The sequence below is a fragment of the Netta rufina genome, assembly GCF_964035555.1.
Source record: "Netta rufina genome assembly, chromosome: Z".
NCBI lineage: Eukaryota > Metazoa > Chordata > Aves > Anseriformes > Anatidae > Netta > Netta rufina.
The window spans coordinates 58,610,832-58,636,219 of record NC_140126.1 but is presented as its reverse complement, the minus strand read 5'-3'; the positions used below and the strand labels follow the sequence as shown (position 1 = coordinate 58,636,219).

The 25,388-nt window shown below is 37.5% G+C and overlaps 1 protein-coding gene across 1 annotated transcript in view; it reads left to right on the top strand.

The window, feature by feature from the left end:
* The window catches only part of PGGT1B (protein geranylgeranyltransferase type I subunit beta), a 37,659-nt gene extending 12,986 nt beyond the window's left edge, over positions 1 to 24,673 (top strand). The window contains 8 exon segments of the mRNA XM_084305018.1: positions 738 to 805; positions 8,330 to 8,481; positions 11,339 to 11,471; positions 16,874 to 16,919; positions 18,449 to 18,633; positions 18,907 to 19,015; positions 23,961 to 24,092; positions 24,095 to 24,673. Of these exon segments, the coding sequence (XP_084161144.1) occupies positions 738 to 805; positions 8,330 to 8,481; positions 11,339 to 11,471; positions 16,874 to 16,919; positions 18,449 to 18,633; positions 18,907 to 19,015; positions 23,961 to 24,092; positions 24,095 to 24,141 (872 nt within the window). The 3' untranslated portion in view covers positions 24,142 to 24,673.
* The last annotated feature ends 715 nt before the right edge of the window (positions 24,674 to 25,388 follow it).

Sequence of the window (25,388 nt, the reverse complement as noted above, 5' to 3'; positions counted from 1 at the left end):
TTCTAAAAGAAATCATACCTGAATGAAGGTGTTTGATAGTTAAAATATTCTTGTACCTGTGCTTCAGGTAAGAAAGAAGAATGGTTTCAATTAAAAAACTGCTTTTTACGTTATCTATCTGTATCTCTCTGACAATGTCAAGTTAAATCAGTGCTAGCTGAAAACTGCAAACAGTTTGTCCTTGTATATGTTGCAAAGTATATTAAAAACAATTCTGCTTGGGAACAGATGGTATTAACAGGCAGGAATCCAGAGAAGGGATAACAATCTGTTATCTCTATGCACTTTTCCAGGGGAATAATCTTTTTCTTTTTTTTTTTTTTGTCGTCCTCTTTTTTTGTCCTTTTTTGTTTTTTTTCCATGACTCTTAAGAGCTTGGAATACAGTTCTGTGCTGATATGAACAGTGTAGTTCCACAAAGTTAAAGAAAAAATAATAATCTGTTGCTTTTCTTTTTCATTACAGCAGGAGTTGAGTTTGCCTGTGACTTTCTTTTGTTTGTTTGTTCATTTGTTTTTTGTTTCGTGGTGGGTGTTTTTGGGTTGTTTTTTTACTAATCAGAATGATAATGATATCTGAGGTTGGGAACATACTGAAAGACACATGCAAATTCTGGTAGTCCCAAGAATGATGTTGAATTAGTAGGTCTCGAATTTTACTAGAGATTTATGCTTAATAATTACTGTTTCAGCAAAAGCAAATTAGTTGAATTGTTTTTTTTTTCCTATCTTTTCTAGGGTCAAACCTGGATCGCTGTGGATTCAGAGGCTCTTCATATTTGGGAATGCCATTCAATCCCTCCAAGGTCAGTTATGCAAGTGTGGGGAGGAACTTTTTCAATTAGGTAGTAAATGATGATCTTGTGTCTTTTTTATAACAATAACTAAACAATCGTGGATTGTCTGGAAAATGGGGATTTTTGTGCTGTTAATGCATTGAAACATTTGCACAGCCTTTGGGAATTAAAAGTACTACTAAAATGGTGGTGCTTGTATTTCAGGAGCAGTGAAGAAAGTAAAATACAGATTGTGGTTTGTTTTAGTGTACTCTGCTTTTCTGAGCATGAGTAGGAAACCTTCTGTACCTCAAGAACTATCAGCAAACTTGGTAGTGAAGGGCAGAACAGCTCAGCATTAAGTGCCTTCCTCAGTTTTCCTCTTCCTATGATGGCAAGTGGATATCTGATTGCACCCACTCAAACATAGGCAAGGCTCTGCTCATTCCAGTTTGTCAGTGTCTATAAGAGAAGGATGCTTCATAGCCCATTGAACTGAGGTTCAAGAGAGGTAAGTCTACACAAATAGAAAGTGCCAGCAGTACACGGTAAAAAAGAGGCAAGCAGAGGCTGCTAAAGATGATACAGAAGGTCTGATACGGTTGTAAGAAGGATGTAGATGCCAGTGTGCAGGAAGGACTGTGAAGCAGAGTATTTTCTATGTTGTGCTTGAGTATGAAGAGTCAAACCTCATTGAAGAGCGGATGAAAAATCTGTAAGAATACCAAATTATAAATACTCAATTTTTCTGGAGGACATATAAAAATTCTTAAATGTGACTGAATGAATCCTGCGATATAAAATTGAGAGCAAAACCAAACATACTTATGATATACTTATGATTGTAGTGGAGATTAAAAATGTTTGGACTAGCTTGAGTGTGAGGCATGCTTTGGCCTCGTTTTTATTTACTCTTAACAGCATAACTTTATGCTTCTGAGTAGCTTGTAGGAATATTAATCTACACTAGATTAGCAATTGTTTAGCCACTTTCGGCACTGGGAGTCAGCCCGGTACTCATGGCAATAATGTTCAGAGGTTATGCTTTCTAACAAGGGAAAAATATGAGGAGGGTTTTTCTACATCTCTATACCAGGTAGTACAGCAGCATGTGATGGGCAAAGTCATCTGTCTCTTGGTTTGCTTTGGTATTTATCCCTTTTTACACTACAGATGGTGTCTGCAGTGAGCTCCAAATGTAGTAGTAAGATGAATTCATCCTGTGTTTTAATTGGAATTAACCTCAGTGGCAATCCTGCCACCCACTGTGCTTGGAGGAAGGAAGGAAGCAAAACTTCTGCTTAAAAGCTAAACTAATTTGGGATCTCTAGTGGTGGTTTACTGTGGTACTTCGTTAAAAATAAAGCTTAAAAACAAAAGCGTAGACAATCATTTCAATAGTTATATATTAAAACAAAGACTGGGGTTAGTGAGAAGGAAACTGGTTGTCTTCTTTTTTAATAAGTCACATAAATAAGTTTACAGAATCATGGAACATCCCGAGTAGGAAGGGAGCCACAAGGATCATCAGGTTCAACTCCTGGCTCTACACAGGACCACCCAGAAGTCAGACCCTATTTCTGAGAACATTATCCAGATGCTTCTTCAAGCTGATCCCCACACGTCTTGCCCTCCAGGCCCTTGACCATCTTCATAGCTCTCCTTTGAATACCCTCTCATAGTTTTATGTCCTTCTTAATCTGTGGTGCCCAAACTTGCACACAGTGCTCGAGGTGAGGCCGCACCAGCACAGAGCAGCGCAGGACAATCCCTTCTCTTGGCTGGCTGGCAGTGCTGGGCCTGATGCACCCCAGGCTATGGTTGGTCCTTTTGGTGTCCATGGCACACTGCTGGCTCATACTCACCTTGCTGTCAACCACAACCCCCAGATCCCTCTCTGCAGGGCTGCTCTCCAGCCTCTCATCCTGCAGTCTGTACACACAGCCAGGGTTGCCCCTTCCCAGGTGCAGAATCTGTCACTTGTTCTTCTTAAACTTCGTATTATTGGTGATTGCCCAACCCTCTGGTTTGCCAAGGTCCCTCTGCAAGGCCTCTTGCTCTCAAGGGTGTCAGCAGCTCCTCCCAATTTAGAGCTGTTTGCAAACTTACTTAGTATACCTTGAAGCCCTGCATCCAAATCATTTATGAAACCATTGACAAGAACTGTCCCTAGAATGGAGCCCTGGGGAATGCCACAAGTGACTGGCTGCCAGCCTGGGGTAACCCCATGTGGTCTAATCTTCTGAGCCCAACTCACCAGCCAGTTTTCACCCTTCTTATTATATACTTGTCTAGCTATACGATGGACATTTTGTCCAGAAGGGTACTTGAGGACAGTAAGTGCCATACAACATTGTGGAATAAAAGCATTACAGAATGAATAAGGACATAACTTTGCCAAACTGAGATAATAAAAATGTTCCATCATCTTTTGTCAGAGTTTTGGGTCAGTGCCATGCAGTGTGGTAAACGCAGCAATCCAACAGCATCTCTTAATGAGCTAGCCAGTCTGTAGAGGGAACACAGCAGTGGAATCGTGTAACCTGTGGAAATTAGTTAAGTTTGTTTATTACATCTGGAAAACCATTTGCAGATGGTTGTGCTTTTTATTCAAGCCTTCTTATACTTTTCATTGCATCTATGTTAAAGGGAACAGATTTGCTTGATTTGTTTGGTATACAGAGGTTTAAAGGACCTCCAGCACTGTTCACATAAACTGTTCTGAAATGACAGAGGAAGTTAACAACTTGGAAATCCATTGTAATGACTTTGAGTTACTTTAAAGGTCTGGTCTTTTTTCTTTATTTGTCATTATCCCCAGTGCTGTCTTAGAGTATGTCTTCAGCAGTGTTTTAGTTCATATCATCAGAGAACTTGGTAAGTGCACTTAAATGTGCTTGCACCACAAGAGTGAGGCACACAAACTGGATTTCATGTATGAAACTGAACTGGAAGGAGCACACCAAGTGCACTTATCCATTAGTGGGCCTACGGACCAAGGGTACGGACCACAGCTGTCCCAAATTCCTCAGTGCACATGTTGTGGGCACTGGGACACCAGCACTGTGTTGCTCTGCATTTATTCCTTTGTGTAGACATAACCTTAGAGGATTAAATATGTTTCTTCTAGTTGTTTAGGCTGTGCTTCACAATCGTTCCACAGTTTAACAGCTTTCTTGTTGATAGTTTTTTTGACAGGTAACTGCTGTCATTCTTAAAATAACTCCATGTTGTGTCTCTTGGCCCATGAAGCTCACAGCTCCAGGTGATGACAGCAATGTTCTTTTCGTGCCTAGGCAGATAGTTTGCATAGTTGCTGCTGTTGCTTTGGTTTATAGTGTCCAGGGAGCCAAAACAGTTCTCTAGCACTAAAAGTAGTCTTTATTCATAGTATAGAACTTAAAAACAACTTCTTTTTACCAACTCTACAGGTGCCTGTTAAAAGTCAATTGCATTGACTATAGTGTCGTTGTTAAACTTGGGACAGGCTTTTGCACAGTGTCTGACTGTCCTTTACAGCAGAAACAGTATAACACCACTTCCTCTTAGCCATCCAAATTTTACAGGTATTAGCAGTTATCTCCTGAAACCTTTGAGACGTGCTGTCATATTTTCTCCTAGAGAAGCCGCTGCAGTCCTGCTTTGTGATGTCATGGGGCTGATTTCTACAACTACTATGAATTCTCAAATTTTGACTCTTCATATGAAAAAATAGTTTTGTTTAGTTTAGTGGGTTTGTTTGTTTGTTTTCAACGAAACATCCAATTCTTCTCCGTAGTGTCCCCTCAGAGGCATCCTGTAATCTGGGCTGAGGCGTGTCTGTTGCATTAGCAGGTGAACATACTGATGATGGTATATTGGTGTATATACGTACAAAATAAAGTCTGATGAGTAATATCACAGTGAGCTTGAAATAATTATATGGAGTCTTGAAGATAAAATGAATTCCAATACACTTAAAAGTTGGATAACTATGACTAGAGAACAAAATTTATTGCTCTTCTGGTGCATATCTGTATTTGTATTAAAAACAACAATAACAACAAATCATGTTGCAAACAAAGATCTGTTATTCCATCAAAAGCTCCCCAAATCCTACCATATTTATACGTATAGAACTTCATCTTGGCCTTTGCAAGTATGCCTTGTAAGTGATTCCTGGATGATCTCATATTTGATTTCTTATTCTTCTGTTTATTTTGATTCTATCATAATACTGGCTATATTTATTGGGATTTGGGACTCTCAGGCAAATGTTTTCAAGTACTGGCTGTTGGGCCCTCTATCACTTCTGTTGTTTTTTTTTCTTAATAATTACATACCAAAATATCTATCAGTGTACCAACTTATTATGTAAAGGATTGTTTTATTTACCACAAGATAATCCTTTACTAAAGGAGAGCTATTAGTAGTAAGGGTAGTTGTGTGACTTGCTAGCAGCTATTCTTGAATGCCAAGACCACCTTCCTATATAATGATGTTTGGAAATCATGCACCTGAACAATCTTTTCTGTATTACTTGTACCTAAGTGTTTGCATGATCTTCAAAGATAGAAGGGGGTAGCAGGACTAATTTAGCTGTGAACTTCATGACTGTATGTACAGCTGACAGACTACTATTTGTTTTATATGTGTCAGGCAAGTATAATTTTTACGCCTTTTTAAAACTACCTTACCTGCAAAAGTTACACAACTCTGGCATTGCTAAAACACTGTATTTGGAGAAGCAGCGTGATACTGCTACATGTTGAAATGTTTGCAAGGAGAAGGAAGTGGGGAGAAAATTTGTACATTATACAGATGGTGAAGTGATTGATACAGTTTCGGGGGGAGGATGCTATTACTTAATTTATTGACCATACAGTATATATGCTTATAACACTTCTTCTGCAGCCTGTTTTTACTGCAGTGAGTGATACTAGAAATACCTGTATTCAATAAAGAATAAGGATCCAGTTATTTAAACATGTTTGTAGGTTACCAGAGCTTTACAGGCAATATGGAACTAGCGTGTGTATAGAAAAGTAAAATAAAATCTTGTGAACCAGGAGTTTTCAGTTACTTTATGTAGATACTGTATGAAAAGTTGCCACTTAAAGGAGAGTGTTGGTAACTATAGATGCCTTATAAAATTTCCTGAATATCCAAGCACACTTGTATTAGAAGATTTTGGTAGAATTTCATAAATACGGTTTTAAAAATCTGAATGTCCTTAGAGTAAAACTTACTTGTTTAGTAAATGTAGAATTCCTCTAGAAGTAATGTTTTCAGAAGTAAAGTTGAGCTGTTTCACTGTATCTGCTACTGTTCAATTATTCCTGACATCAACATTGCTGTGGAGATGGGCTAGCTATAAGAACATGTAAACAGGGTAGTGGTGCACAGTTAATATTGATTTGCAGGCTCTGTGTGCTCCGTTGTGTGAAATCAACAGAGGCATCTTCTGTTTCCAGGTTATTCCAAGTAAGGAGAAATTAATTGTTCCCCTTATTCCAGTTCAAATTTAGTTTTACAGGTATTTGGAATCTTAGCTTTGTTCGTAGCTGCTGACTGGACCTGCTGGGACATTCTGTAGGCGGTCGGTCCTAATAACAAAAAATCTTTGCAAATATATTTTCAGCTGCTAATGTGTGTCTTTCATTTCATTTGACAAAGCACGTGAGCAGTTTTAACTACAGGCCTGGAACACTGAGAATCTTTTCAGGGCCAGAACTGCTTTAAGTCTGTGTTTTCAGAACAGACACTTCTTTTCCTCAAAAATAAATTTATCAGCTACGTTAAAATGAATAGTTTTTGTGTGTCAGAACAAGTTTGTATCACCCCATATGCCTAGGTTTCTGGGGCAGAATTTTACAGCTGAAATACGTTGGTGCATCACAAGCATTAAGCTGTTATAATTACGATTTTTAAGGGGAAGGTATTCTGAGAAGCAGATTTGGAGTTCTGTTAGATTTATAATGCCTAAATTGGTATGATAGGCCAAATTGTTCTTTCTGGGACTATGTCCTGTCATACACTGAAGCTAGAAAAATGAGTTTGATGACTACAGTAGTTGTCAGACCACTACAGGTGTTTGAGCACATGGCTCTCCACCGCCCGTGGAGTGCTCTGTGGGGAAGCCTGTCTGGGACTGGAGCATCTTTTCTGGGGAGAGGCTGGGAGAGCTGGGGCTGTTCAGCAAGGAGAGGCTCAAGGGGGTCTCACCAAAATACACACATAGGTGAAGGCAGGTGCAAAGGAGACGTGCCCCATCTTTCAACAGAGATGCCAGGTCTGGAAATCAGGGAGTGAAAGATGCAGCGCTGGGCATTCCCTTCTTCCCCTTCTCTGTTGCTTAGACAGAGCTTTTTCGGTGCTGTTGCAGCCACTTGTACTTTGCTTTGTGCCTCCCTTTCCCAACTGTACGTGATTCCCTAGTGTGAGGACAGTCCCTTGCTGTCTAGTAGGTAGTAGGCATTTTTCTCCCAGCTTCTCGTCTCGTAGAATAATAGTCATTTAGGTTGGGAAAGACGTCTTAAGATCATCTAGTCCTCTCTTGAGATCATCTAGTCCAACTTTTATTTGAAGTAAAGCTTCCTGGCTTTGGAAATAAGCATGATTAGGCCTAAAAAATACCATGTACCTGCAACGCCATCTTATTTAACTTGTTTTTGTACCATTCTTTGCATGTGTTTTTAGGATGAATTGCAAAATAAATAAAAAAAATTGCAATTAACAGAGTCCTTGTAAAGTGTGTTTCAAAAGCTTGCTTGGCACGGATGCTCAGTATGGAAATAGCTTTTATCATGCTTAAAAACAAAGAAAAAGTCATCTTCCTTTTTCTACAAACTGGGTCATCCCAAGTACTCAAAGCCATCCTGTTATGTGTGTTTTGTGTTGTAATGCAGTGTACAATCCAGGATGTACCTACACCGCAGGGAAAAAGAATAAATTTGGTGCAGCTGCATTAATGTCCCCTGACACCCATTTTGTGATTTGTACCATGTGACTACTCATCATTTAACTCTAATTGAAGCTTCTCATTTGACTTTATTTGCTTTCTTAATACTTTGTTTAAGCTCTGGTTGTTGTTTTAAAGCAGAGATGAAAATAGCTGAGGTGCTAATTTGTTATTGCTTCCATTTACAAGAGAGATTACTAGTAATCCCTCACACTGCTTTCTACTTGTAGATCATTAGATTCTAAAATGTCTGTGGAAAGGACTTCTGGAGGCTTGGATGTTTATTAGACTGCTTCCTCAACTCCCGGGAAGCTCATGTCCAGTGTGCCAGAGCAAATTTTGGTATAGATGACGTGCTGAAAGCTTGCAGAAATACCGGTCTTTGCAAAACCTTATTCCAAACCTTGCTATTGACCAGCTGCTTACAACGGTTGCAAACTGTGCAGTAGCTTAGTTTGATTCAGAACAGCTGAGCAGCATGCTTTCAGTTTAACCATAATTAGTCAACAGAAATGAACTTTGTTTACCTATTTATTTATGTATTTATTTGATTGCCTGACTGCAATATAAGGGTTTATGGTGTATCAATGCTTTGTTTCTCCTTTTTTTTCTAGGGTCCGGGTATATCTCATCCCTACGATAGTGGGCACATAGCAATGACTTACACGGGTCTGTCATGTCTGGTTATTCTTGGAGATGATTTAAGTCGAGTAAATAAAGATGCCTTACTGGCAGGACTGAGAGCTCTCCAGCTGGAGGATGGAAGGTAAAAAACACTTTATATTTTACAACACTTTGGAAGATTAATATAAAACGCAGATGTGGAACGAAACATAGTAAACATGGTTCTTGTGAAAACAATCTTACAATATCATCTTTCTGTCAGTAAATATTTTGGCAAGTGTTAGTAAGAGAACACATGCTAGTGTACAAGACCAAACAGTACTTTGTGTCTATTTTTTTTTCATATGTATAATGATGATGTTTGCTTACAGCTGTGGGCACGTATGATTGGAAAGTTAATGGATTGATCTTATTTTTTTTTGTGCTGTGTCATTCAGGTAAGTGAGGTGTTTATATTCTCTGTTTTGTTTTTTTTTGTAATTCCCCGGAGTACTCTTAAGATAGTGTTTGCTCTGTTTTGTGGGACAAAGACCTCCATTCAGATATGAAGATTTCACAGATTTCACAGATTCAAGATATCTATATACAGGATGAATTAACCTATATTACTTATAATAGGAACATTATAAAGGTATTACTAAACTTCCTTGTGAGATTCATTTACATACATTGTTTAATAGAAGGTATATACCACTTGATCTACTTCATGTTCTTTTTCATGAGTGGTGGTGGGCATTAATGCAAACCGAAGCAGGTAGCTAATGAAAGCTTCTGCTAGGGCCCATGATCTGTCTGCTTTGAAATTTTACTGAATAATTTTTGAAAAAATACTCTAAGAAATTTAGAATTACAGAAATTGTTGGTCTTGAAGTAATTCAAGAAGTAATTCACTTCACTAGGAAATTGCTGTCATTTACTCGTTATGGAGCTGTTGTTCTGGTCAAAAGACTTTGTATTGTATAGATGTTTTCTGTAATTAAAAGTTTTTCTTTAATGGAATGGAACTATTAAAATGTAGTGTAATGTGTGCACAAGTCTCCAAAATATTCGGAATGTAAGTGGTGAATATGAGCTGTATGATGCACCACAACCTGTTATTTGCAACCGCAGACTGACTTTAATGGGCCGCAGGTATATGTGTAGAGATACACACACACACATATATATATATATATACACACATACAGATACGCATATATGTATGTGTACATGCAAATATTTGTTAGTCTGCCTTAGTTTACAGTTTCTTCAAGCACATGGAGGTGCCTGTTCAATTCCTCTAAGCATTCATATTAGATACTGGACTATTTTTGTTGTTAAGGAGTATCCAAAAGCTTGACAAGGGGATGAGGTGCTCCCAACACGCTGTCATCTTCAAGCAGTTGCTTGCTGTCTTGCCTGATCACAGCAATGAGCAGTATGCAGTTAACCTCTTTTACGTGTTTGTGTCACAAATGGTTTTAATATGCAGACTTGCACTCACATTTGATGCGGTGTTTTGTATTTGCTGCTGAAGATAGCCAGCTAGACCCTAGAGGTGTAGGAGAGTGCTTTGCTTGTCTCAGGTGTAGAATTGTTGGGCAGGAGTCAACTTCTAGTATGACATACTTTCCTACCTACAAAAACCACTTTTACTGCACCAAAATGAAAGGATGTGTGAAGGCACTTGCTACATCTTGTCCAGGTAGAAATATCAAATAACCCAAATGAGGGAAACAAATTTTCCTGGTGTTATCCTAGTATAAGTATTCTAGTCTTTGGATTTGTTTCTTGTATTTTATTAACTAAAAAAACGGGGTTTTAAGTGTTAGAGTAAATATTTAAATAAAGGTGTGTGTTTGCGTTTCTACCTTACCTTGGCTGAATGTGATTTAAGTATCTGGATGCGCTGTCACCTAGGGGTGGAGAAAAGCTGTAAACCACAATGCTGGCGCATCTCAAGAAGTGTCCTGGTCTCCAGAATGTCCTTCACCATATCCAGAGAGTGATGGTTTTCATCCCCCATCTGAGCTGCAGAGAGTAGGGCCTGGCATCACTGGGGTTAAGAGACGTGAAAATATCTCCCAGTAGATATTGGAGGCTATTGTATGCAAAAGGATAATAGGGTACATGCTGGAATCCCAGGGGCAAAGTGGGAGTGTCATAGTGGCAATGGTGGTACTTGAAATTCACCTTTCTGTCTTTAAAGTCAGAAGTGGTTTTTGTTTGGTTGGTTGTTTTTGTTTGTTTGTTTGTTTTTGAGAAGAGAAATGACAGGAGGACTGATCAAAATATTATTTTTATTGTTCTGGCTTCTTGCACCTGTTTAATTCTTAAAAAAAAATATTCCAACCAACCCTTTGAGTGAAACAGAGACTTGTCACACAGCAAATCACAGCATCCATCCTTTTAGGGATCTCAGCACAGGATCATACAGGACAGCACAGGATAGCATAGGTGCAACAAAATGTTCTTTGGAAAGAATGTAGCCATGAGAAATCAAGGCCTGTATTGCAGGTAATTTTCAATATTTGTATTAGAAATAGTGATGGGAGTACTATTTATACATATGTGGGAATCTGATCCTGAAGTTAGAGTCAGAAAAGCTATGTAGGCTATGAAGATTTCTAGGAATGCAAAAAAATCTGCCAAGAACAGCAAGTGCTACAATAGTAACTCATATGTCAGTATATCGTGTGATAGGTGAAAGAATGTAAGCATTCATTAACATCTTTGGATAAATAAAGACATTTTGATAAATAAAGTCACTGCATGTTGCTGGAAACAGTTATGCAAGCCCCTAGTTGTTAATAGTTCTGTTCGTTCTGTTTGACTTAGAAACATCCTCTGAAAAGAAAATCTAGTGTACCTTTGGATTATAGTTGTATGAATACTGTAAATAGAAGTAGGTAACTTGTTTTGAAAGGAAAGGCCTTAAATGCAATTCCTTAAAAGTCAACTCACAACTTCTAATATGAAAAGCTATACAAGATATGTAATGAGAGAAACCTTTCTTTCAGTTTCTGTGCAGTGCTGGAAGGAAGCGAGAATGATATGAGGTTTGTGTACTGTGCTTCCTGCATCTGCTACATGCTTGATAACTGGTCAGGCATGGATATGAAGAAAGCGATAGACTACATTAGAAGAAGTATGGTGAGTATTCAAAAAGCGTTACTTCTTATTACACTTTAAAGTTATTGGTTCTATTTCGTTATGACTAAAAATCTGTCCATCCAAATTGAAATATTAAGCTAGTGTTTCTTTTCTGTTCCTACTTCAGTGAGATGAAAATGGAAAAGTACTTTCCTTTGTGCATTTTTATTTTCATTGTAATATGTATACTTAAAAAAATAATTTGTTGTTTATGAGCACCTCAAATTAAATTAACTCTGACCCCTTTTCTCTTTAAAACTTGTTCTGAAGTTGAAAGCAAGATTTTAAAAATGGGGGTCTGAAGCTCCTACAGCTGACAAAAAAATGCATAAAAGATCAGTAAAATCCTCAAATATAAATGAGCTGTAGTCCTGCTTTTTAAATGATACACAGAATCAAAGCAAAAACTAATTATTGCCATCCCTTCAAGCTGCCAGTCATGCACTTTCTTTAATTATTTATTAGACATTTGGAATGAAGGAAAATACTAGTATATGACTTTTTTTTCTGTGTCTGTGCAAGCTGTTTTTGTTTGGAGTGAGAGAGTTTTTAGTTACGTTTCTTGTCAGTTTGGGTAGTAGGTATTAAAAGACCATGTAGCCTGAGTTGACTATTATAATGAGAGGCTGCACATGCAGAAAAGCTGAAGAACTAGTGTTTTCTTAGCATACAAATGATGTGAGACATGATCTGTGTGAATTGTAAAGAGAAAGAAAAAAACCTTGAACACAGGGTGGAACTTTTGAAGGTACTTGGCAGTAAACTAATGCTTAAATTCATTAATTCTCTATATATGGCTAGTTCATCTAAATTACTGTGTAACTTAGTTTAAATATTAAAATTACATGATACCTCTAAATACATATATCCAGCAGACTTTTGGTATATCCGTTAATGAGCAAAGATAATTTTTAAATAATGTTTTTGTTGGTTTAATTTTATTTTCCAAGATGAGAATAAATGATTTTCAAAGAAGTGGAAAACTGCCTCTCTCATCCACTTTGATTTTTCTCAGCTGTGTTCCTTTCCCTAACCATCCCATAACGTGTTTGCATACCCCTGTGTGCTCATTAAAGCATCCCATAATAAGTTTTATACAGACACAGAGTTCTCCTCCCCTGCATCCCATGTGAAGCCATGTAATCCCTGCTTAGCGCTGGTTTCCAGGTTGAGGATATCCCTGCAGACTCCACTCAGTGGGTTTCCCACCAGGGACAACAGTTTTCCTGATCTCCTTTGATAGCGTGAGGGATCAGCCGAGTCAGGGTGCTCACTTCAGAGCAAAATCTTCACCATGTTGCTCCGTACATCACATCAGTTGTAAGTTACTATCTATCTTTTACACCTGAGTGTGATTTTGGTCCCAAAGGATATGGCAGTTCTAGGAAGAACTAGTTCTAGTTTCTTGAAAAGAAAGCTTCGTTGAATTGTCAGAGGTATGAAGTGGCTTTTGTGTGGGGAGAAGTGTGGGGAGAATTTAATATACTATTACATGAGTTAGTATGTTAGTATATATAACTAGTACACTTCAGAGCAAATCTTTACCATGTTGCTCCGTACATCACATCAGAAATGAGATGATTACATAGAATTGGGCAGAAATATGTAAAGTAAAAAATGGCACTGAAAAACAAAGTAAGTACAGAACAACTGTTTGTTTTTAAAACGAGAACTGGGGGGTATCATATAGGGCTACTGATAAAGCAGGCACGTGGAAAAACCTGGAGGGTTGCTGTCTACAATGATCTTGAAATGAGTTGACAGACTGCTTCTAGACTCTTGGCATTAATTCTTTAACCTGTGAATTCCAACTTCTGTGATTCTGCTGGGAAAAACGACCCACTAACGTATATATATATATATGTATATGTATATAGAAATTGAAGCCTGAACAGAACAGAGCAAGAAACCTTTTCCTCTTGGAAACACACGTATTAATACTTCAGTCAACCAGTGAAGTAAAACTGGACGGTAAAATGGTAAAAAGTAAAAATGGTCAAACTCCAGAAGATGCTGTGGAAAACACTAGATCTTTTCAAGGCTAGCTAAGAGAGATTTAGCCCAGGAGATTTTGTCAGGCAGCAGTCTCCTCAGGGCATACTAATGTGTAGCAGGAGATAAAGCATTTCTGTCCACGTTTACTGTAAACTGGTAAATTGACCGTGTTCTGTGTTCAGTAGGACTTACACTTTTTAAAAGTGTTGGTTTATTGTGAATGTACAGTAGAGTTGGTATACACATGCACAGTAGTTTTGTTTGGGTTTTCTGGCTGTGCTGCTGAGTGGCCATACCAGTATGTATCTCAGTGCACTAACTGGGTGACAAGGCGCTTCTAGGCAAACACACAAAATCTTGGCTTCGTGCTTGGTCACATGGCAGAGCTGAAGATGTGTCCAAAGAACGCTCAGGTGTATTGAGAGGGAACCCTTTGTGAAAATCATTTTACAGTGGTTGTGCCTCCTTCCTCTCACTCATCTCTTTCCATGACCTGCCTTGAGATGTGCTCAAATTCAATTCAATCATATGAGCCAAGTATCACAATGTGTAAAACAGATAGATTTATTATTCCTTATTACTATATTACTATAGTATAGTTATTATATTACTGCAGACTTTCTTGAAAATACTTACTCCTGTTTTCCTACAATGTTACCTCGTCTTGATGCTTCTATTATTAATAGAAGTGCATAAAATGAGAGTGCATTGCTTGCCAGTAAGCTGCTAAAGGTATGATTTTGTTTGACTACCCTGTGTCATTGGCAAATAGATGAAACAAGTGTAGTTAACAAACTTTTTTCAGTAATTCAAATTTGCATGTAAGTGAATTATTGCTAATTTGTATGGAGAGTAACATCACTGCTTAGACAGTGAACTGTAAAAAAAACCTTCTGGATTCCTCTTTAGTGGTGCAGTATCAGAATTCTGACATACATAACACAGCTAAAGGACAGGGAATCCATACAGATAGGTGCATCAAGTAGAGCAGCAAACTGTAACATGAAATGATGGTGTTGCTTTACTCTGGAAAGTAACTGTCAAAAAGAACGAAACCTCTGTACAGAAGATTATTATCAATTGACTAAAAACTGTTTATACAGTTTTTATACAGATCACAAAAATAAAAAAGATCATTTTTATTGTTATCAGAATTGTCAGGTTCTAGTCTCACAGTTTTTATCAGTATGAGTCGATTTCGGCTTACATATTCAAAGGTCAGATGTATTACTAATTTAAAAAGAGCAGACACTCAGATGCTGAAATTCTGAATGACTTCAGCAAACATGCATTCTTAAATGCTACAGTTTTCACCGTTTCTTGATTTACCGCAAATGTGGCCTTAAGTAGATATACTGCAAGAATTTAAGTGTAGCATCTGTTTTTCCTAATACAGTGGAGTACTCTCTAAATGCAGGTATATATGTCTGTTGATTAATTGTGATATAGTAGCTGGTTGTGAAACTTCTGGAGTGAAGGTTTAGAGTGTGAAGTAAAGATTGTCCTAACTGGATCTACATATTTCCTGAGGACAGTATTTTATTATGTAGCATTCAAGTAGTAGAAACCTCGGCTTTTTTTGCATTTATTTTCCTAGTCCTGTTCAAAAGGACAAAGAACTAAAAGTATTTCTGTAGTGCTTTAACACACACAAGTCCCCAGAGAGTAGCTGCCATCTGTAAATACATAGGTACCAATCAGCCAAAAGTCCACTATTACCTATTAAAATTTCCAGTTAATTCTACAGCCCAGTAAGTGTGCATCCCAACAGCTGTCTGGGATGCTTACTTAACAGCTTTTCTGCAGAGCTAATTACTTTGTCATACATGAAGTAAACCACCTCCTTTTACAATTACTGTTTGTAGAGTAAATTAGCTTACTCAGTTTAGGTTTGCTAATCAGTTTGCCTTTGCTTAGCAATTAATGGGCCCATGGAGTGAGGTAGCACATTTGGATTGCCTTTGCGAAAGGTACTGCAGAGTTTAAAGTAAATTTGCACTGTGTTTTAACATTCAGATGTTGATGGTCATTACTTAAAGTGGGTTTGTACTTTGGAAGTTCAAGCTGCAGTTTGAACTTTGTTGCTTCTAGTTGCTTCAACTTGCAGCAACAACTCAAAAACTGAAAAATACAGTTTTTGTGTTGCTTCCACATCTGCTTTTGTTTCCTTTTTCTTTCTCCCCAATGTGAACCTTAAAAACAGACCTACAAAGTAATATAATTCTTAGGTAATAACTAAGGACGTGACAGCTGCTGTAGCCTAGCCATTGTTTGGTTAGGACTATGAGAGTCATTGGTGGTGTTTCAAGATGTCCTGTATCTTCTAGCCACTATTAAATGTTTTGAAGAAAACATGAAAAATTCATAGTCCAGAAAAAAAAATAATTGTTCTCTATCTAATCAGAACATGAAGCAATCATTAATTGAACTGCTGATACGGAAGGAGTAGGATCTGTGTAATTTAACTTTGAAAGTTAAACATAAAAGGTTGAATTATTTTTCTTCCCACTAAACACTTTGGTATTTGTCCAGTGATAATGTATTGGTTATTAAGTATTCAGTAAACACTTGTAAAATAAGCATGTTCCATTTTATGAATAACTTACTGTGTTCTCTTGTTCCTTATCATGCAGAATGCTTTAGTGAATTTGTAGTGAAGAGAGATTGTTATTCTTACATTTACAATATTACCCATTCTTAGATTCTTGCTCATAACAGATCTGTACTATAATATTTCTGCTGCTTTGTTTGTCAGAGTGAAGCTCCTGATTCTTCTTTCACTTAACAAAGTGATTTTAGAGCATTGTGAATTATTTTTTAACAATCATATTTTACAGGATAGATTAAGTTTGGTAAAATAGCATGCCTTATTATGTTGCTGCTTCTGGTCTCCCCTCACTTCAGTCTTCAGTTTATTTAAAGCCTGGTGTTCTTGCTCCTAACTAAAACATTTCTTATACTTCAGTGTTGTGTATACAGTATTAACCTGCATTTTGTTTTTTAGTATGTTAATGAGGTTTTGAGACAGATTTCATTTATGTGTTTAATTTTGTTTGGAATTACATGAGCATTAAAGAAAAAATGAAGCTTTTTCATTACAAAAAAGGAAAATGGATATCTATCTGCATCATATGCTTTCCCTTTTTGGCAAAGAAATATTTACCTATTTCTAGACACTTAACTAAAATGAGGTAAAAAGTCATAAAAGCTGACTTTAATTGTACTGAAACAAAGCTGATCAGTTAACAATATTGTGCCAAGAATTTTCTTGAGGCATAGGTTCAGAATTTAACTATTTTTAAATGGTCATTATAGTCTGATAATTTTGCTAGTAAACTGAGAAATTGCAATGTCTGTAAAAGTGATTTGGCTCTGAAGTAACTGGTTTGTACATTTTTTTTATTCAGTCCTATGATAATGGCTTGGCACAGGGAGCTGGACTGGAATCTCATGGTAAGAATGTTAAAATACTCTCTTTTTAAGACTGGAATTGTGAAATGCTGTAACAAGTTCAGGGTATGTCATGCCTTTCCTTCTTTTTCTAATTTTAAGGAAGTGGGATGAGGAGGAACAAATCTAAAACATGCCTCACCATACTATCTTCCTACTTCTCTTAGTTTCTGCTTAATATCAGACCAGATAGACACTTGATATACCAGCTCCGATATTTTTACCTCATGAATGTTTTGTTGAAAGGTGTTAGCTCTCATGTCCTGATGACAGGGCAAACCTTTTCATCGTGTACCATTGCTACTCTGTGGATTTATCTGCATGAGATTTTATGCAATGCACCTGATAATCTCCAGTTTCAGCACCTTTTAGTTAAACCTAGAAGCATTTCCTCTGACAGATTGCACCACCCGTTGGAGGCTCAAATCTTGAAGACACATACTTTTGTAAAAAAAAACAGTAACTTCGAAGATAGGAATTTCCAAGAGACTAATATTTTTAAGCAAAGTATTTTTCTATGCTATGAAGTAGTTGGTCTCTTCCTGACAAAGAAAGTTCTTACTTTTATGTGACTGATACTAAATCTCTCAGATGTTTGTTAGTTTTATCCTTGGAGTCGAAATTCTGAAGTATTCCAACTGTCTGCTTCCTGCAGGAAGGAAAACGTTGAAAAACTTAAATTATACCCCAACATACTTAACTAAATTACTGTAGAATGCTGATAACACACAGCATTATTTCAGTTACCCTTCCTGCATTTCAGCATCAGAAAGAAGATAACCTTATAGTTGCCTGTGGTCTTCTAGCACCGGAGTAGTATAAAGAACTTTGAGCCCTGAGTCATATATCAACATCTCTCCTACGTTCTTTCCCCGGGCTGTAACTTTATCATTGCAGATAATAGGCTCAGAATGAGTTTTAGTGGGTTTTAAAAAGTAATAGCAATGATGCACAAACAACGTGAATTTTTCTTCCAATTGCTTACAGATTCCTTGACAACAAAAAATTTTGTAGAAACATAATTTGTGTTGGTGACAACCATGAGAATCCAGCAGTCTTTTCATCACATTAACCATGTCTTAATTTTTTCCTAATACTTCTGGGGCTTTCTGATCATCAGACACTTCTGGTTTTCTTCTCTTGGGCATTGTATCTGAAATTGCATTTGGCATCTCTGCTTCAGTTCAGTTGCTAGCTTCTCAATAGTTTTCTTGTGTAAGTTTAATATGAAGAAATGTTTTCTGCTGCATTTACTCATCCCCAGGCTGCTGTGTAATGTAAATTATGCAGCACTGAAAGGCCCTCCAAATTTAGTAAAATGAATTCAGATTTATTTGTGCAAGAATTGTTTATTCGTTTGTTTGTTTCCTTGATATATGTACTGAAGTATTTTTATTTGGATTTTAGATGTAAAAGATGCTTTCATACTTGCAGAAATCTATTGATGAAATTGTCACTACTCTAATTGAAGTTCTGACTGAACAGGCTTCCCTGAAAAAGTGCAACAACCATTAACAACCATTTCTTCACAGGTGGCTCTACATTTTGTGGTATTGCATCTCTGTGTTTGATGGGTAAATTGGAAGAAGTTTTTTCAGAAAAAGAACTGAACAGAGTAAGAAGGTGGTGTATAATGAGACAACAGAATGGCTACCATGGACGACCCAACAAACCCGTAGATACTTGCTACTCCTTTTGGGTGGGCGCCACATTGAAGGTAGTGTACAAAACAGCCACAGGATAGTTACTGTTTTGTCTTGGTTTCCTTAAACATCATATCATTTCAAAGAGTTACATCTTTGGCATCAGTATGTAAATATGCACAGAAAACTGTAAAGGTTTTATATCATGCAAGAATGCAGGATTTGGAGGTTTACCGCCTTAGTGCTCTATTGCACTGCTTATCTACATAGGTAGGCACTGTATTTTAGTATTAAAAATACACTAAGGTTTAGTATATTACTGTAACAGTCTACCTTCTTCTTTTCAGCTGTTGAACGTATTCCAATACACAAATTTTGAGAAAAACCGAAATTACATCCTGTCAACTCAAGATCGCCTTGTTGGTGGATTTGCCAAGTGGCCAGATAGCCATCCAGGTACATTTACTTTTCAAAATCATGCAATTGTGTTAAAAGCTAGAAGTATGTTTCCAGCAGTCAGATATTTGAGAGGTGTAAGGGAAGTTTCTTCCCCAGTCTCTTTCAAAAAGTAAATTAAAAAAATATACAGTGGAATTTTCATGATTTGAAAGAAAGACAGGGGGTGTATTTTTTTCTTGTTGAACCACTGAGCAAGTGAGCTATTGTTTAGACTAACACTGAAAGAGTATCACTATCTGTTCAGAGCTGGACAAGCCTTTCTGAATGTGTTTAACTGTTCCAATTAAGGAATGCATTGTACAATGGGTATCTTCATAAATGTTTTGATTAAAATATTTCAGACCATTCGCTTTCTTAATAAGGGAATCCTTTAAGCTTATGCAGAAGTCATTGATGTGTTTAATCAACTTGAAGCATAGATTGTTATGATTTATATATTATAGTGACTCAGAAAGAAGTAGTATATCTGAAAGTCAATTATTGTTATCATCTTGCAATTGTGTAATTTGAAATAACAAAAAGCTTGAAAAGATAAAAAAATCTTTTCATTTGAAATAATTTCGCAAGATGCTAGAGTGCAACAAAGGTATTGCAAAGTTGTAAAAGTCAGGCCAGTAATGTTGCTGAGTGGCATTTTGTACAGGGAAGATAAACAGCCTGTAAACTCAATAAACAAGAGAAAAATGCAGACGTAATGAAGGATGAGACCGTTTTGAATCTGTGCAGATATTTCATCCTTTCGTCACTTCACTTCACTCTGAGCAACAGTTGAGAATTTGTTGTGGTAGACCAAGACAATGTATGTGATAGATACGTTCCCCCTGTATCCCTGAAAACCTGCTTAGGTTTCCTGAGGACTAAATATCTTTTTTCCTACAGTAGGTAACCAGTCAGTATCACTTGGAGAAAATATTTCTGTTTATGTTGATGAACCATGTACTTAGCAGGCTAAGAAGAACGTACCTGCTTAAAATGCCAGTCATGTGCAAAGTTCCTTAACCCAGCTTTTAACATAGCTGTGATTGAGATACCTGAAAAAGGCAAGACTTCTTACAAAGCTGTTTTGCTTTGATTTGTGTGATGTTCCTGCCTGAACACTGCTGTTTCCTATATAGCAAGCTTTTGCTGTCTTTTACATTTTCTCATGAGAGTAAGCTACTTTTGAATGTCCTTTTGAATAAGCTACTACTTGAATGTCCTGGCTGGTCACAGAAATGCAACACAAGGGTTAAAGTAGAGTAGTGATTAACTAGGTTGTTCTATGAACATACAGAAACTTTGCTGCTATTCCAGATTTTTTTTCTAGTTTGCTCTGACAATTCATACAACACATGTCTTATAAAATTGTCTATCTTCCTGGATTGTTTTTGGGTGGTATTATGTTTGGTACCACTGAATTTAAGTGCTGTAGGAATTTTTCAGGGGCAGGGGAAGATTTGTACTTTTGTGATAGGTGGGTTTATTACAGGATTCTTTCCTCAGGCAACTAGTGACTGTAAGTCTGTGTTCAAGTTTTGAAGGAAAGAAAAAAAAAAGTTAACTGCATCTTTAATCTGAAGAATGACTATAAATGCAGCATTGCAAATTTTTTTTCTATGGATCTGTAATTTCAATGTCATATGTGCACAGTTAAGTTTCCTACAAGTTCAGTCTAGAAACTGGAAGGGAAGCTGTCTTTTTGAATGTTGTATGTCTGCCACAATTAAGATTTCACACTTTGCTAACGTGAAGCATCTGTGCAGCTCTGTTGTTGTCAAAAGCATGCTGGTGGTTAAGTGTACACACTCATGTTGAGTTAATGTAAATTCAAAATGAGAAGGTAATGAGAATGGTATGAGTAATCTTGCAAACACGTTAACACATCTGGTGAGGGTCAATATGAAATAATTCACTCACCTTGAAGTATTTAGAGTTTTTAAATATTTGATAATAGTGGCTTCAATTTGTTTTTGTTACAAAACTCAGATGTGATATAACATTCAGTAAGTAAGTAGTAAGAATGTAAGAATGTGCCAAGGAAAGGTTTTTATCTGATGAATCTTCTGGATATCACTGTAATAGCGTTATTACTGTTGTATAAAGGGGATATGGACACTAGCTTTCTAGAGAGATTCATACTTCAAAACAGAATTGCATACCTACTGTATTTGTTCAGTTCTTTATTTACAACTGTCTGATAAACTTATTTGAACATGTCCGTATGAGGCAGATGAAAGCGATATTTTCTTTTTTCAAAGTTTCATTCTTAGTAATTAGATTTGCTATCTGAGGTTAATGCCACTTGAAACAAACATTAAACCCCCAAATCCTACAGTCCTACAGAACTTTTCCTTTTTTGTACTGGGTCTGGTGGCTGTGATAAAGTTAATTTTCTCAGCAGTAGCCCATATGATGCTGTGCTTTGGATTTGTGACCAACACAGTGCTGATAAGACGTCAGTGTTTTAGATATTGCCAGACTGTGTTTACACAGCAGCAACAAGGTCTTCTCTGTTTCTCACACTATCCCGTACCATATGGCATCATAGTCAGCAATAAAAGCTGGGGGAATGAGGAAGGGAAGACTGTGGCATTTAAGGTGTTCGTTTTCCCAAGCAACCCTTACGTGTGATGAGCCTTGTTTTCCTGAAGTGGCTGAACACCTGCCTGCTGATGGGAAGTACTAAGTGAGTGCCTTGTTTTGCTTTACAGGCACACGCACCTTTGCGTTACCAGTTGAAATTTTTATATCAGCCACGGAGTTTTCTTACTTTTGCTCTTCTTTTCCTCTTCCCCCATTCTGCTGGAGGTGGAGGAGGGAAAGAGAGGGAGAAGCCATGCGATGCTTAGCTGCCTACCCAGGTTAAACTGCAACATTTTGCTAGAACATATACATAAACATATATTTTTTTAACTTGAGCATAAATCACTACTGGATTTAATAAACTTATAAACTTTTTTTTAAGTTGCTAGATGCACAGCTGTATGCCCCAGGAAGTCATGCAGCAACTGTTATGCATCTTGTTTGTTACCTGTAAATGATAGGCAGTAGAAAAGGAATGGAAGCATGTGTGAATTACACATGCTGCAAGAGAAGGATGAAAAGATCTAACATGAATAAAAAAAGAGAGCAAGAAGTTGAAAATGTGTGCAATTACTAAATGTAAAACACTAAAGTGAGTTTTTGCTGTTATAGTGCATACACTTTGTTGTTTTCTGTGCTTGTGAGATGCTCATGAAACATTTGGACAAATGTATTTCAGCAGTGAAAAAATGTGTTCTTTTATAGCTTGTAACAGAGTAGTACATAGACTCCATAAATGTGTTTTTTCCAGAATGCGAGTGTTAAGTTGGTATGGGTTTGCAGAACAGTTGAACTTCATAGCTAAACTCACCATGTACAGGTAACTAGGTTTGTATATGATTTTTAGTGCATTTATTACCTCCTGAAGCTGAGTTCACCTTGCCTAACTGCAGTGTTTTTAGTCAGCTGGGCAGCTGAGCTCCACCACAACTGCTATCTGACTACCCCTCCACAAAGGGGGAGGGGAAGAAAATACGATGCAAAGGTCTTAGGGGTTGAGAATAGGACAGGAAGATCACTCAACAATGATCATCACAGGCAAAACAGATTCAGCATAGGGAGATTAATAACATTTATTACGTATAGATAACAATCTAGAGAAGTGAGAAAAAAGGGAAAGAAACTAAAACCACCCTCCCCTTCCACCCTCTCCCATCACCTTCCCCCGAGCAGCTCAAGGGAATGGGGCCTGCAGTCAGTCCCTGACGCTTCATCTCTGCTGCTCCCTCACAGTCCCTCTCTGCCCCTGCTCTACGTTGGGTCCCTCCCATGGGATGCTGTCCTTCCTGAACTGCTTTTCCCAAAGCTCTTCAAGCGCTGCTCCCACACGGCTCCATCCCATGGGGTCCATCCATCCATCCATCCATCCATCCCCCAGGAGCAAACTGCTCCAGCACGGGTGCCCCACGGGTGGGCGGCAGCTCAGGTTTTTTTCCCCCTTTTCGTAAATCTGTTCTCTCAGAGGTCCCCCTATCATTTTAGTCAGATACGACTTCACTTACACATTAGTAAAAGATTACTGCATGTTGAGAACTTGTAATGTACACATTAATTTGTTAATACTCTCCAAATTTAGTCTGTGATTTCTTGGTCAGATATTCCAATCTAATGACTTGCTGTTGCACAGGGTGAGGAGGTTCACTTCTCTTCTTCCCAGCTGGCCCAAGTACAGGTGCATTCTCCTTTCCTGTTTTTGCACTAACACTGGTGTATATTGAAACCTTCTGCAAAGCAGTTTCATTCACTAAAATGTCAGAAAACTGTCCGTTTACACTTGCTTATATGTTTCCTGAGTTGCTGTATGTCATGGAGGTTCAGCAAGCTTTAGTCCCTGTGTAAGGTAGGCATCAGGAGCAGAGTGGGGCAGGGGAAATAAGAGCTGTTAGTCATCTGTTACAGTTGATCAAGCCACTTAATGAATTCCTGTTCTTAGGGTATTTGCTCAGGAAGCGGGGAAGATAGGTAAGTCTATACTTCTAAGTCTTGCTGTCTGTCAGCTATTAGTATTTCTTTAGTCATCAGTCCACCACATAGCCAAAAAAATCCTTCATATTTGGGGAAAAAACATTTGCTGTCTTGAAGGAAATTATTTCCAGCTCCTGAAACTCTTTGCTGTTTGGCCTGAGCACTCGGAAGTATAGTAATGGGCAAGAATTGTTGTAAAATAAAAATTATTCTAGTCTTAGAGATTGTAGACCGTCAGTTCATGCTGGCAGGTTTGAGCAGAAATTGTTTTATTGTGGAAAATATCAAATTTAAAATGTAACAGCTGTGTGTTTTCCTTGGCTGTGATTATTCAGGGGGGCTGAAACCCAGAATACTTGACTGCTACAACTGAAAGACACACAATTCTATTTTTCATATTCTGTCCTCCTTTCAGATGCTTTACATGCCTACTTTGGGATCTGTGGTTTGTCGTTAATCGGAGAATCTGGCATCTGCAAAGTTCATCCTGCCCTGAATGTAAGCACAAGAACCTCAGAGCGCCTTCACCATCTTCACCAGATCTGGAAAACAAGGACTCTAAACAGTGTTCAGACGACACAGACATCTCTACATGACTGATTTACACTTGAATTTAGTTCTGGTAGCATAATTGTAGCCCAAGGTTAAAAGCCATGTATAACCAACGTGCTCTTTTAAGTGCTGGAGTCATGCAATCAGATCTGTGTTGCTGGCATCACTTTGATAGGGGATTATCTTCAGCAGGTTACTCTGCATTATGAAAAAGGGGATATTTTGATTATGTAGATGCTTGTAACCACAGACTGTAAATGGCTCTTCAAATGGCTTTATGTCTAAGAAATCCCTTGAGGCAATTAAACTTCATTTTTATTTTATTTTTTTAAATTTGTGCATACTGTGTCAAAATATATAATGGGAAAGTATTTTCAAAATCTGTTTACATATCATACAGTATAGCACAGAACCTTGGAGTTCTTTATGATCTTGATGTCTGACATATTTTTGGGTAGAGAATATTCCCATATTAAATCTCAGTTAAAAGTTACCTTTTATCGTCTACTTTCAGATTCCATAAACTTTGTTAAAAAAATAAAATCAAGTAAATAAAAATAAAATTATTTTATTCAATATACTGGACTTTCAAAGTTGTGTGGCATCACTAAATGAATTTCATGGTTCTCCTGGGTACCTTCTATACATATGCGGTGGATTGTTAGCCAAAGTGTTTTTATCTGAAATACCATCTTCATGGGATATTAATGATTGTGTGGTGTTTTGATATATGGTATTATGCTCAAAATAAGCTGCTCTAAGTAAGTCTCTGCTGGCAGACAGACCCAGTATTGATACTTTTCTGGCTGCGTGAGGAACGCTGCATTTGATTATCTTGGAGTAAATCCATACTTGCAAAATCTTGAGCTGTGGCTCCTGAGTTTCACTGCCTGTTAACCGTGTTCTCAATTCTAAAGAATAACAGGGTAGAGAACCAGAAGTCATGACATAACAGTGAAAACTCATATTCTGTGGAAAAACTAGTTGATTTCTCAGTGCAAGTAATTTAACCATGTTTTATAGGGCAAAAGCAGCTAATTCTTTTTGTTGTTGTTTTGTTTTTGTTTTTTGTTGTTGTTGATCTGTAAGCTACTATGCCTATATGGCTTGTTAATACATGTTTTACATTTCCCCTTGGGCACCAGTTCTTCTACAACTTTTTTTTTTTTTTCCTGGCTAAATAGCAGCATCTTTCTCAGACTGAATGTTGACAGCAGAGTTTCCCTTTTCTAAAACCTGCAGAAGGCGTATTTGTTTCCCACTAACTCCCACAGTTGTTTTTCAAGCCAGC